The 15,409-nt window shown below is 41.3% G+C and overlaps 1 protein-coding gene across 1 annotated transcript in view; it reads left to right on the plus strand.

The window, feature by feature from the left end:
• The window catches only part of CC2D2A (coiled-coil and C2 domain containing 2A), a 78,975-nt gene that overhangs the window by 49,501 nt on the left and 14,065 nt on the right, over positions 1-15,409 (plus strand). The window contains exons 23-29 of the mRNA XM_075858261.1: positions 1,820-1,990; positions 5,112-5,208; positions 5,818-5,927; positions 6,598-6,694; positions 6,822-6,920; positions 9,474-9,650; positions 12,315-12,518. Of these exons, the coding sequence (XP_075714376.1) occupies positions 1,820-1,990; positions 5,112-5,208; positions 5,818-5,927; positions 6,598-6,694; positions 6,822-6,920; positions 9,474-9,650; positions 12,315-12,518 (955 nt within the window). The remainder of the gene's footprint in view (positions 1-1,819; positions 1,991-5,111; positions 5,209-5,817; positions 5,928-6,597; positions 6,695-6,821; positions 6,921-9,473; positions 9,651-12,314; positions 12,519-15,409) is intronic.

Raw genomic sequence — 15,409 nt, forward strand, 5'->3', positions numbered from 1 at the left:
ATAAAGTTGTCATAAAATGTAATTTAAATTTTTACCATACATCTGAAATTATTTCACAACTTATTCATTTCCTCATATTCATTAGTAGTCACTCGAAACGAGAACAACTCCCATCAAGAAAACTCATGTAAAACATGGCTGAGGAGCCCCATCCTTTCTCCTCAGATCTTGGTCCAATGACAGTAGGATCCACAATTCTTGACTTTTGTCATAGTACCTTGTCAGCCACTTTCTAATTTTATCCCAGAATTAAAATTGATTTTATGTAATACTTTCACATTTTGGGTAATATCTCTTAAAAATAAAAAAAATAGTCGAGTGTTTTACATTTGTAGACACTGATTATTATAATGTTGCCACGTCTTAATTACAATTTTATGTAATTTGTAACAACTTTATGGCGGTGTGTTGTACCATAGTGATAAATAGTATCAGTCATTTGCTGCAGTTCTCATAGAAGCCACTTGGAACAGTGGTGTTCGACCTGCAGCGGCTTTCCGGGCATAATGGGAGTTGTAGCTTCACAACAGCTGGCGAGCGACAGGTTGAGCACCACTCCTGTGGAAAATGGTTTGGAAGTTTGAATGAATCCAGTAAAGCTTTATTGTAACGTCCAACAGTCCAGGACAATTACCATAGCGCAAAGAAGGTGGATAGTAATACAAATCCTCAAGAGTACATGACTTAGTTATGAGATTATTCAGACTTGGGGACTCCAGGAATTTCTAATTTTACATATTACCATTATGTACCCTGTACCAAAATGTGAAGCGGATGGACATAATTTTTTTTTAAAAAAGACCCTAAAGCTATAATAAGTCAGGCAAATACATTTCACAAAGAAATACAAAGTCCTTCAGCTCTCTTCTGTCAGGCCGTCAACAATTTAGCTGTTTCTTATTCTGCTATAACGGTTTCTGGGAGGTCTGGGTGACAACAAATATGGCAGCTTTTTGAGAGATTCGTCTCCTAAGTCCTTAAAGGTGTTGTCGTTTTTGAACAATACCTTTTTACTAGAAAGGTTCCTTAAAAATAAACTGATCGCAGGTCGTCCCGCTGTTGGAAGTCCCAGCGATCACGTGTAATCTGTGGGAGAGGTGTTCAGTTATCATGCAGCACCACCCCAGGATAAATTATGCATTACAGGGTGTCCATTGAAATCAAAGGGATGTTCGTGTGATTTATGTTTTTTGTGGCTGCTCTACTCTGGCTAGTAGATGGAGGTCCTAAACACGCCTCTATTAATTCAGAATCCACCAATAGGGTCTTAAAAATAGGTATTCTAAACCAGACAGCCCCTTAAACCATGAGGAACTAGGTCGATTTCCCATTTCGGATTCTTGTAAACTCACTCAGTTTTCCCAGAAACAGATATGACTGAGAAATTGCTGAATATAATTTTTACACTCTAGACTGAAGAGGAGAACTGAAGGACGTATGTTTTTAATTTTATTGTGAAGTTCTCAATGAAAACCATGATCAGTCATCCGTAATGCTTTGTGATCTGCATGGGGTGAACATTATTGTAATGCAATTTATTTATTGGTATCTACTTTACCCATGCCAACCCAACGTCTCCTCACCCATCCCTGGTCACAGGCATTCATCGTCCTGTCTCCCAATAAATAACCAGAGGGAAAAATCACCTGACATCCCAGTGTGCAGCTCTTTCCAAAAGTCTAGGCTTCGTTACTTTTTATCTACTTACACTACTCCAAACCATCTCCAGGGGGCTCCACTGAGGACTGCTGCATAGTTAGACATGTAGTGATATCACATAAAAGATTCAGACCATTAATGAACTCCATTCATCTCTTAGGATGCTGGGAACGGATCTCTTCAAGTTAGCTGAGCCGAAGCGCCCACTGAAGCCCAGGAGAAAAGAGCGGAAGAAGGTGACTGCTCAAAACTTGTCTGATGGGGACATTAAGGTCCTGGTGAACGTCATCCGTGCCTACGACATACCAGTCAGAAAACCAACGTCGTCCAGGTGAGAGAACTTACTGCTGCTTGTGCTGTCAGCCCTAAATTGCTTAAAGACCATATTAATATTGCTTAGATTCTTACCAGAGGGGCTCAAAGATTACAAAAAGTGGGGTGGCCACTGTGCATGGCACGGAGGATATGATGCTGCATAATATGACGAGTGATGAGAAACAATTTTTTACGCAGTTTAAAACCTTGCGGAAACTGCATAATAGGTGCGTATTCCTGTAGTGTTCTCCTTCGTAACATAGCCCGGCCACAATGCATACAGAACCAGTACAATGTAATTATCTGGATTTATTAAATTAGGGTATGTGTCTTTATCCGTGTAGCGAGGTTCAGGCGTGGACACGAAAACAATCCCATGTGTGTCTGTATGTGTATATATATATACACGCACAGGCACGCCGCTCTTCAGAGGAGAATGGACATGTGAATTTGATTTGCCATAATAGAGAAATCACCATAGTCATTCTAGAATATTATTAGTTTTATTACTGACATAAATCTTTAATATTACATACTTTATGGGAAGAGAGTATTTGCTGCTCTGTCCGGTTGTAAAAAATCCTATTTATATGTTTGTGGGAAAGCTGAGTGACCATTAATAGGGTGGCCATAACCGTTCTCACCGAAGTTATCACCCAGCATTCCCAGATTACTACAGAGTGAAATCTGGATATTTTTTATATTTCATATGGTTAGTTTTACTCAAGAAAAACTGGATGAAAAGTTCATATAGGAGCTTTAATAGTGACCATGTAGGCAGAACATAAAGGGGCTGTGCATGAGTCTCTATCTAGTGTTGTTTGAATCTGTGTCATGCTCCACCCCCTCAGGCCCAACACACAATATAAGTGTCTGCCCGGAGTGTTACTTAAAGAGGATCTGTCACCTCTCCTGATGTGTTTGTTTTAGTAGATAATTGTATTTCCCTTAAAATAACAATTCTGTGTCATATTTTTTTTATACTTCTGTGTTGTACCATTGCTCTGTTATTCTTCTTAGAAATGTATGCATAAATTGACGATTCGGTGTAAGGGTATGTTCACCCGCAGTTCTTTCAGGTGTATTTCGGGGCGTAAACGTCTCGAAATACGCCTTGAGAAACGCTACTGAAACAGACAAACACCTTCTCATTGTAATCAATGAGAAAAACATCATTTAGTTCAGACTGGGTGTAAAAAAATGCTGCAAAAAAGGAGCATGTCACTTCTTGAGCTGTTTTTCATAGGCTCAATTGAAAAACCTCTCCAAAAACGTCTGGAAAAAACAAAAATACTTTTCTGCTTCAAAAACAGCTTCCCTTGAAAACAGCCCTGTAATTTTCAGCCATTTTTACACGTGTGCGTGTGTGCGTGTGTGTGTGTGTGTGTGTGTGTGTGTGTGTGTGTGTGTGTGTACACGCACATCTCCTTACCATTTCCCTTACACCGTACACAGTCTGGGAATGTGAGTACTGATTGGACATCGTCCGCCTGTGTAGGGATACACCCTCGTCTGGTAACACCCAGTTGCCAATGCATTCATGAATTTCTAGGAGGAATAATAGAGGAATGGTACAATGCAGAGTTATAAGAAAAAGGTGCTTCATAATTGTTTTTCTATAGGGAATACAATTATTTACTAGAACAGACCTGACCGGAGAGGTGACAGGTCCTCTTTAAACTCCCATTGGTTGTAGTCAGGCTGCTGGGATGGTTACAGTTTTTAGAATGAACAGGTCCAAGCACTGGAGCAGTGATCGCCGCCAGGGGTGTTTTTAGCCATTTTGCTATTTTTGCACCTTTTTTCTTTTTATCAGAATTAGAATCCTTTCTCTTCCTCTTACACAATCCAGTGCAGTGCTAAGCAGGGAAATCGGCTGTTCCATGGGCGGCTGGGTTATAGGTCATGTCTGTGGTTTTTCTTTTTGGTTTTTGGAGATAGTACAGAATTTCCCTGGGGAGTGCACTGACTGGAAGAGAGCAGGAAATGAGAAAGTATGTTATTTTCTTCTACCTGGATACTGTCCAGTGCAGGAAAGTGATACAGCACCAGACAACCATATAATATTGAAGCTGTTCTACAGAGCTCTGCAATAATGACTTCAGGCCTCACTATTCTAGGAGGAGCCTGTAATGTTCATCCTGAGCTTTCTGGTTCATGAATGTAATTGTGTAACTATAGAGCTACGGTGAAATTTATGCAGACCGAACAATAGGACAAGAGGTGTTGGTGTGTGTGGGGTTGAGGGAGTGGATAACGGAAGTCTGCCTAAAGCGTGGCAACCATTATAAGCACTCTAATGCCTCATGCACACAACCCTTGTGCCACTCGGGCCGTTTTTGACGGCATCTGAGGGGCACCCGATAGTCTTCACGGACCCATTCTCTTTAGCGGGGAATTCGGGTCCGTGAAAAATGAATAAGAAAACTTTCAGCATTGCCTATAGGGGGTGTAAAGGTGGAAGTTGCACCCGAGCCCGGGTGTCTGGGGGTACCCGAAGTTCCCTCTGCAACATAACATGACACCATAACATAACATGACAACATAACATGACACCAGTATAATAAATAACACATGGTAGGTGGGGGCGCTAATACAGATTTTGCATTGTAGTATCACCCTGTAGTGTCTTTTGTGTAAGCATTTTTTGTTTATATTACTCTATTAACAGTAGTAAAAAGAACCCGTTACCTCTCCTGACACACACATTTTAGTAAATACGAATATTCTCCATGAAAAAACCCTTCTGGAGCATATTTTCTTAGAGGAACAGCACAACGCAGAGCTCTGTGATTCCTCCTAGAAATGTATGAATAAACTGACACCTGGGTGTTACCATTCCCCTTGTCAAAGGGGAGTGCCCCTGCACAGTCTCACAATCCCAGCACTGATTGGACGATGTCAGTCTGTGTAGGGACACACCCCCAACTAGTAATCAATATATTGTCAATATATTCATACGTTTCTAAAAGGAATAACAGAGGAATGGCACAATGTTGCGTTCTAAGAAAAAATACATGTGGGAACTAAAATAGACATGTCAGGTCCTCTTTAAGATATTATTGGGATGCCAGTGTACTAATATAAATGAATATATATATATATTTCTTTTTATTTTGTTTTTATTTTCTGCCTAGTAAATCTGCGCTACCTTCAAGGTCATTTAATGAGCTGTTTACAGCGTCTACTTCACCTCAAGGACAGGCCAAGTCACCAGAGTGGTCAGTGAACCAGGTACTGAAAGATAATGAATCATTTCCATCATTATTTAGATGTTATAAGTTCGTTATTCATACCCAGGCACAGTCTAATTTCCACTGGATCTCACCCTTGTCTTGGGGCTTATTTGGCTCCATGTATGTGTGATCGTTACCTGATAATCTTCTTTTGTCTCACTGATGGTTTAGTTGCTTGTATTAATAATGATTGCTCGTCCCCATACATAACCAATCATTGCTCCTTGTGAAAGCCGCAATCGAGCGCCGATCGACAAATTGTCTCGTCAATCGGCGCTTGTATTCACAGTCCATATCGGGCCGTCTCTGCGTCATGACACGTAAATGTCAGGCAATCTGGTTAATATGCCTGATGATCTGCAATCGCACAACTAAGCATAGATAATAATAGATATACTGACATATTCCTACACGACAGGTGCCAAAAGGACGCACTTTTAGCATTCATCATTTCTATAGGGGTTTATGGACACGTTCCCCATATGCGCCTAGAGTATCCACTGGTTGCATGGACACGCCACGTGTGCATATTACTTTGTATGTTATTTGTATGTGCCCATGTGGTACATGACATAATATTACTCCATTATATTTTATGTGACTTCAGGTATTGGTCCGGCCATTTGTAGAAGTTTCATTCCAGCGCACTCTATGTCAGACATCAACAGCCGATGGGCCAAACCCGAACTGGAATGAAGAACTTGAACTGCCGTTTAGGTAAATATGGACACAATAAATAAATGCTGCAAAATGAGAAAAAAACATTGCAATTTTTAATTTCTTTACAGAACTGCTTAATGATCACTTTGGGTTTAGAGACTTACTCCATTTGTAAGATCCGCATTTACTGCTTGTGAAGTAGAAATTGTAGCATACAACATGGGTTAACAGGGCTGACGTCTGATGGGCCGGCACGGGCTCTGCAGGGAATTTGGATATGCTGCGTTTCCAAATTTATCATCAGAACGTCATCGATCGGAGTGATACAGACAAAAAGTGTAAACGAGGCAATTGACTTTTGTGCCGTTTTCTTATATATTAGTGTAGTGAGGGCTCCGTTCCTTTTTTTTTTTTTAAAGGGAATCTTGCTGTACAAACCACCATACAGTGCCCAAAAAGTGCCACCACCAGGCCCAAATAACAGGGCTATATAGTTGCTAGATAATGCCGAAATAATCGCACCATACACTGCTTAAATAACCGTGTTCTCCGGTTCTGAGATTGGTAAACCCTGCTGTGAATGGATCCTAGATGGTAAGGTGATGGATCCTAGATGGTGGATGCCCTGGGGCATTTGCCCCTTTTTTGCCCTCCGTTTAATCCCCTCTTTGTCATGACTTGATGTGTTGCAGTACAATTCATCGTGCGTGGTTTTGCTTTCTTCTAGGGCTCCTAATGGGGATTACAGCACATCCAGCTTACAGTCTGTTAAAGACGATGTTTTCATCAATGTCTTCGATGAAGTTTGCTTCGATATTTTAGAGGTAAGGGTTAAACAGGGTTAGACTTATCTGCTCCATCAAATCCATCACAATCCATTTTTAGTTTTAAAATTTACAGATTTGCAAGGATGGATTAGTATAAAAGGGATCATTTATTCATCTGTTTCAGGATGATCGCGAGAGAGGAAGTGGAATCCATACAAGAGTGGAGAGACACTGGCTCGGATCCATCCGAATTCCATTTACTACAATCTATTTCCAGGCCAGGGTAGGTGCATTCACATCAATTAACTTCTAGGCAAGAAGAGGGGTAATAAAATATATTTAGGCCAAGGAGATAAATGCATGAAAAGTGTTTCTATTGGTTGACAGCAAGCAAAGATCTTGGAAAACGTGAGGAATTTATGCAAAAAAATATACTGGAAAATTGTTTGTTTTCTCGTTATACGAAGATTGACATTTATTTGGAGAAACCGGAATATCCCCTTTGAACCACTTCAAATGATGAAATCATAATTGAGTTTAACTGGAGAGTAAATAAAGAGATTGATCTGCTTCATAACATGGGGTGGCAAGATGTGCGGTGAGAAGGGGCAAGATGTGCGGTGAGAAGGGGCAAGATGTGGGGTGAGAATGGGCAAAACAATAAAAAGGAAGGGGAGGTAGATCAAGAATAGGAGGAGCCATTAAGAACAAAAAGCAAAACACCAAAGGGAAGCCATTTGATTCTCCAAGATGTCACGTTTCCCAATCCAAAGTAGATCCCAATTATTTTTTAATAGGACATTAACCCCTTAACGTCCGCCAGCTGTCTTTTTGCGACAGGCGGTGCAGGTCCCCAGCACTCATTCACTAAGCACGAGCTGTAACTTACAGTTCCTGATCTTATAGCAGCCTCCTGAGTACATTCCGACCCCAGCTACTTAACCCTATAATTGCCGCTGGACATGACCTCGGCATGAAGAAAGTGGACTCCCCGCTTTGATCGTGTCACCTGGTTTCTGGAGACTGGGGGAGCCTTCCAGAGTCAGCCCTAGGAACCTAGGAAGGACCCCAGGGCTGTCTGTTCAGTAAGCCTGCTGTTCGGGCACACTATGTGTTGCCCTAGCAGCAGCCTGTTTCATAGTGACACAGTGTAATGGATTAGCATACAGGAGTATGCTAATACATAAGTAAAAAATAAAGTTATAAATTAAATTATTCCTTCATGGGATTAGGAAAACAATGCAACAAAAAAATAAAAAAAATTCCTTCCCAAAAAAGTCATTATTTTGCATAACATATATTTTATTTCCCATACATTATATAAAAACAATTAAAACTACAAACATAAACAAAAAAAATGGCGCCAAAAATCGTTTTTTTCGCATATTCACACCGCAAAAATAAATTATATAACTTAAACAGCAAACTTTTTCTATCCCCCCAAACCATACAGTAAAAACATACAGTTTCTCCTGCATAAAACATACAACCACGTCAATGAAAAATAAAAAATGTATGACTGCTGAAATACATGGAGGCAAAAAACGTAAAAATTTAGCTTTTCATGAAGACCTTTTCAGGCCTGGTCGTTAAAAAAGGGGTTGTCCACGACCGGACAACTGATGACCTATCCACAGGATAAGTCATCAGCATATCATCGGTGGGGTCTGGACCCTGCATCAATCAGCTACCTCCGGGCAGCGGACGTCCATGCCGGAAGCAGATGGTTTTCGGTCACAGAGCAGGAGCAGAGCTGCAGTTCTGCAGAACGGCCGCTATGCAATGGTTGGAGCCATCTGCTTCCGGCTTGAACTACTGCATACCCGTCAAAAAATCAGGCGCCCAGAGGCAACCGTATCAGCTGATCATTGTGGGGTCCGGGTATCGGACTCCCACCGATCATATATTGATGACTTATCATGCTGATAGCTCATCAGTTGTCCGGTCACGGATAACCCCTTTAAGGGGGTAAACTTTCAGTTACAAACGACTCAGTCTTAGTCCTGCCTACTGATGTTTTTTCATATCTGGGATAGGATACAACGTTCAAACAACATCCATGTAATATTTTGTTTGTTTCTCATTTCCCTACTACACCAAAATGATTACTTTTATATTCGAGTTAGCGATTATTTAGAAAAGCTCTTCAGATGATATGTCCAGAAAACAAAAATCTTCTGTGGCCCCTTAATGGATGTGAAACCTAGATAATAAAAAAAGGATAAGAAATGTGTTTACTTTTGAGCTATGGTGTTAATGAAGACTTTCGAGAATAACAAAAGTCAATCCCAAACCTTTGACTTGTCCTGTAAAGTGGAGGAGGATGAGCAGCAACCATATGGATGGATACAAGTATGGAAATCATGAAGATGCTGGTGATCCGTCTCCTTTTTTAATTTCAACTCATCCCAGCAGAACCGTCCTTTTCCATTGAACTGGGTCTTCTTGTACTATAACCAAAATACCATAAGTCTGGTCATTTAAGTGAAAGGTCGAGTTTGATTTGGTAAAGGATCAACTTGTTTGTCTTGAGGAGCCTGAAGACCAAAGCAGTAGACATGACATTCGGGAAAGAAATGATCGCTTGGGTTTGTATTGGACTTGATGGCACTAATTTCTAATAGATGGTAATCTTGCTCAAATATACTAGATTTAGGAACTTTTTAATACCGTTGTTATTCAGACTCCATCACTAGGTCCATGTAATGATGAAAATGTGGACTTTCCTAAAGCAGCTTTGGCTCTATAAGTTTAGCGCATCAAAATGAAACCTAATTTGTCTTGAATTTTTATCTTTAATTTGTCTTTTTTCTTACTGAGAGTTTCTGCATTTCAGATTGATGGAACTTTCCGGATTGATGCCCCACCTGTGCTTCTCGGATACAGCAAACAGCGCAACCTGGGAAATGATGGCGGCTACGAGTCAGTACGAAGCCTGAGTCAGGGATCTTTTCTTACGCTTTTTATCACCATTGAACCTCAGCTTGTACCAGGAGAGCCCATTAGAGAGAAGGTAGGAATCATTTCATTATAACCTAAATATTATGTCGTAGCATCCAACAAAAACACTTCAGAAGCAGCCGCCTGCTATAGTTTCAAGATTATATCCTTTCCAAGACTATCTCATGCAAGATTGTTGTTTTTTTGTTTTAATGCTACAAGTAGCAAATAACTTACAATCCTTCTTGTTCCTGTGCCCCCCTCCCCTCTTATGCTTCCTGAGTGGGAGGGTCCTAAAAAGTCTGTGTAGAAAGGAGAGGCAGTCTGCTGTAAAACGGAGAACTTCCTGTAACCACTTCATGTTTCACTGGGCATGCTCCAACATTTAGAACTGAAGTGAATAACATTGATTATCTCATGACAAGCGTAGAGAGCTGAGCAACTTTGTCACGGGCCAAATTGTGATGGCTAGACAACTGGGTCAGAGAATCTCCTGGTATGTAGTGGTTAGTGCCTACCAAAAGTGGTCCAAGGGAAGACCACCGGCAACAGGGTCATGGGCGCCCAAGGATCATTAATTCATGTGGGGAACGAAAGCTAGCCCATCTGGTCCGATCCCACGGAAGAGCTACTGTACCACAAAAGTTTCTGCTGTCTTTGATAGAAAGATAATCACAAGATTAACCCAGCACGCACAAAAAATAAGAAAATGTCTTTGATGCAACGATTATTTATTCTTTGTCGTATTTTTCATATATTCAAATTCATAAACATATAGGTTTAGGAATTTGAATATATGAAAAATACGACAAAGAATAAATAATCGTTGCATCAAAGATGTTTTCTTCTTTTTTGGGTGTGCTGGGTTATTCTTGCGACTATATTCTGGGAGTCCACCCCAACCCTATCACCACGCCTCGGATACAGGAGTGCTGCCCATTTTCTTCTACCTTGATAGAAATATGTCAGAACACATTCGCAGTTCGCTTTGTATGAGGTGGCATAGCCGCAGTCCGATCAGATCACCCATGATGTCACTTGTCCACCATCGAGAGCGCCTACAATGAGCACGTGATTTACAATGAGCAGCTAAATTACCAAACTTATATTGTTTTTTTTACTACTTTTGCACACTTAAAACATCGTGTTGCCAGACTCTTGAGAACCATACATTTTTTTTTTAGCATCGACTGAGCTGTGTTAGGGCTGGGTTCACACGGCCAAATTTCAGACGTATACGAGGCGTATTATGCCTCGTTTTACGTCTGAAAATACGGCTACAATACGTCGGCAAACATCTGCCCATTCATTTGAATGGGTTTGCCGACGTACTGTGCAGACGACCTGTTATTTACGCGTCGTCGTTTGACAGCTGTCAAACGACGACGCGTAAAAATACAGCCTCGTCAAAAGAAGTGCAGGACACTTCTTTGGACGTTTTTGGAGCTGTTTTCTCATAGACTCCAATGAAAACAGCTCCAAAAACGGACGTAAAAAACGCCGCGAAAACGGCGCGAAAAACGCAGCGAAAAATGCGAGTTGGTAAAAAAACGTCTGAAAAGCAGGGTCTGTTTTCCCTTGAAAACAGCTCTGGATTTTTAGACGTTTTTGTTGACTACGTGTGAACATACCCTTAGGGCTTATTTTTGGCGGGATGAGCTGTAGTTTTTATCGGTACGATAAATGGGTTTGTTTTTTTTAATACCATTCCTTGTACAGGATAAATTACACATTCATTTTATAGTATGGGTCTTTATTGTTTGTACTTTTTTTTTATGTCATTTTTTCCCCATAATAAAGCATTTTGTAGGGGGGAAAGGAGTTTCTTGTTTTGTTTTCTATTGATTTTTAGATTCTTTTTTTTTTTCCTGAACATTTTATTTAAAGAGGCTCTGTCACCAGATTATAAGTGCCCTGTCTCCTACATAATCTGATCTGAACAGTGGTTTTTATTTTGAAAAACGATCAATTTTGAGCAAGTTATGAGCAATTTTAGATTTATGCTAATGAGTTTCTTAATGACTAACTGGGCGTGTTTTTACTTTAGACCAAGTGGGCGTTGTACAGAGGAGTGTATGAGGCTGACCAATCAGTGACCAATCAGCGTCATACACTTCTCATTGTTCCAGCCCAGCTTCTTTCACTGCACAATCACGCTGGGCTGTGGATCATGCTGGGCTGGAACAATGAGAAGTGTATGACACTGATTGGTCACTGATTGGTCAGCCTCATACAACACCCACTTGGTCAAAAGTAAAAACACGCCCAGTTGATGATTAAGAAACTCATTAGCATAAATCTAAAATTGCTCATAACTTGCTCAAAATTGATCGTTTTTCAAAATTAAAACCACTGTTGTTATCTACATTACAGCGCCGATCACATTATGTAGGAGACAGGGCACTTATAATCTGGTGACAGAGCCTCTTTAACCTTTTTTATTTTTTCTACATTTATTTTAGTTACACTAAGGGCACTGGACATGTGATCGTTTGATCGCTTATATAAAACACATCAATATTTTGTCGATTAATGCTAGATTAAAGGTATTTAACATTATATGAATAGAATGTAATATTATATCCGGAACATATGTCTTACCATACAGTGTGTCCCATAAAAAAAGGAGTCTATGTCCCACTGTCATACAGGCAAAACAAGATGGTTGCCAAGATGAATAAATATAATATTATCGTACAAGGTGATCATTGGTAATAACATTATTCTACATGTTTAGTTTGACAGTCGTGAAGATGAGAAGTTGCTTTTGGCTGCGGAAAAGTTCCAAAGTGAAGCTGCTTTAAAGTTCCCCAACCGGCATGGTCTGACCACGGTCACAGATATCAATGGGACTACTGTGTTTGTGACACGATACATCAAGGCCTTGAAACCTCCGCAGGAACTGCTCGATGCTGATCCAAGTAATGTGCAAGCAACAAGTGTGAGTAACCCCGTCTCCCCATCAATGAATATATGTATGCATTGATGAATATGCCTGATGTACAACTTTAACCCCATCCCAACGAGCGATGGATATATCCATCACAAGTGGTTGCTAGTTCCCGCTTCATGAAGGATATATCTGTCACTTGGATCTAGTGGGTACTGCTGCAACTGCCGAAATTGGAGAGAACTCCAATTCCAGCAGCTTAACTCCTTAGATGCCGTGGTAATAGCGACCGCGGCATCTAAAGGGTTTGACAGAGGGAGGGAGCTCCCCCTGTCGCCCCATCGGCACACCCGTGACTCGATCGTGAGGCGCCAATGTGTTACCATGGCCATCTGCCATCAGTGACTGCTTATTATGCAGAGGCGTAGCTAGGTTCTCCAGCACCCGGGGCAAAGATTCAGTTTGCCCCCCCCCCCCAACCTCTTTCCCGACATCTCCTTCCCCCTCGCCGTGTTTGTTTTCTCTACCAATCAATGACGTGTCATTTCTTTTCCACATTTCTTTTTATGTAACACGAGCATAAAAACATTTGTACATTTTACAAGCAATATAGTTCTCTACACAACACCAAAATGGTGCCCAGTACATAAATACAGCCCCAGAACCAAGCTCAGTACATATATACAGCACTAGCACAAATACAGCTGAATTTAGTGCAACCCCTGCTGTACAGGTTTGTACGGCGTAAAACTACAGCCCCCAACATGGCCCGAACAATGGTGAGGATATGCTGGGAGATGCTGTTTCACAAAAAAATAAATCCTATCATAATAATACCACCCATCAGATCTCTGCAGATCATACAGTGACTACAGTGCTGATTAGAGGCAGAATGAATATTTACATTAAGTGACTCACCGGTGACGTCTCAGATTCTTGTTCTTTTTCTCCATCCGGTCCAGACCTCTATGATGACTTCTCCCGGTCACAGCCCATTTCTGCAGTTTGCCGCTCAGATGTCTTCAGCTTCTCACTTTTCCAACATTTCTACACCTATGAATAAAGATAAAGTTCTCATTATACCACACACTACGCCCCTAAATATAATAGCGCCATACACTGCACCTCTAATTATAATAGCACCATACACCGTGTCACACACACACACACACACACACACACACACACACACACACACACACACACACACACACACACACACACACACACACACACACACATTGTGCCCCCTGTAGATAGTGTCTGCCATAGAGCCCAGTGTAGATAGTGCCCCCATAGAGCCCAGTGTAGATAGTGGCCCCATATAGCCCACCACTGTATATAGTGTCCCACGAATAACTCCCCCCTATAGTGCTCTACAAATAGCCCACCCCTGTATATAGTGCTCCACATATAGTCCACCCCTGTATATAGTGTTTCACAGATAGGCCACCCCTGTATATAACCACCCCTGTACATATAGTCCACCCCTGTATATAGTGCTCCACAGATAGCCAACCCCTGTATATACTATATATAGGGGTGGACTATCTGTGGAGCACTATATACAGGGGTGGGCTATATCTACAGGGGGGGGCTATATACAGGGGTGGGCGATCTATGGAGCACTATATACAGGGGTGGGCTATATCTACAGGGGGGGGGGCTATATACAGGGGTGGGCGATCTATGGAGCACTATATACAGGGGTGGGCTATATCTACAGGGGGGCTATAGACTATATAGCCCCCCTGTAGATATAGCCCATCCCTGTATATAGTGCTCCATAGATCGCCCACCTCTGTATATAGCCCCCCTGTAGCTATAGCCCACCCCTGTATATGGTGCTCCATAGATAGCCCACCCCAGTATATAGCCCCCCTGGAGATAGACCCCCCCCCCGTAGATAAAGTCCCCCCTGTAGATACAGCCACACACTTTTTTTTATTACAATTTAAAAAAAACAACAATTCAAACTCACCTTATTACCCGCTCCCACGCCGTCCGGCAGCCATGGAGACCTGCTCTCTTCTGCGCAGGTCTCCTGGTGGTTGAACGCAGCATCTATCAAAGGCGCTGATTGGCTGGTCAGGATGACTTTCCCTGTCAATCAGCGCCTTTCATCGACGGAAGCGCCACTGGTACAAAATGTACCAGTAGCTTCACTGGTGCAAAGGCGCTGAATAGCCTGGCACGGAACGTGCCCGGTCATTCATTGCTTCTAATTGTACCTGTGTCCTATAGATACAGGTCCAATTATAGTGCAGGAGGAGGTGGCGCTGGCGCCCCCCTCTAAGTTGCGCCCGGGGCACATGCTCCGTTTGCCCCTCCTAGCTACGCCCCTGTATTATGGCCTAATAGATTGCCTGTCCGTTTTACACTGACAGGCAATAATGCTTTTGGTATACCAAAGCATTATATCCGAGATCAAAAGCTCCCATTGTGAAGTCCCCTAGTAGGACTAAAAGCAATATGAAAAACCGTTAAAGTTTATTAAAAAAGAAAAAAAAATTACAGTAAAAATAAAATAAAACCACTTTATACTAGTTTTATTTAGTAAAAGTGTAAAAAAACATTACTCCTATATGGTATTGCCGCGATTGTGATGGCTCGAACAATGAAGTTAACACATTTAATTAAACCGTCAGGTGTTCGGGCTACAAAAAAACCCACAAAAAACAACGGAATAATTTCTATATCGCCACGTAAACAAAAAAATAAAAAGTTACGGCTCTTGGAACGTGGCGATGCAGAAACAAACATATATATATATATATATATATATATATATATATATATATATATATATGTGTGTTTTCCTTGTGCAAACGTAGCAAAACATAAAAAAAAACATACGTATTTGGTATTGCCGAAATCGCTCCGACCAATAGAATAAAGGTAACATGATATTTACGCCGGATAGTGAACTGTGTAAATTTGAA

The sequence above is a fragment of the Rhinoderma darwinii genome, chromosome 1, assembly GCF_050947455.1.
Source record: "Rhinoderma darwinii isolate aRhiDar2 chromosome 1, aRhiDar2.hap1, whole genome shotgun sequence".
NCBI lineage: Eukaryota > Metazoa > Chordata > Amphibia > Anura > Rhinodermatidae > Rhinoderma > Rhinoderma darwinii.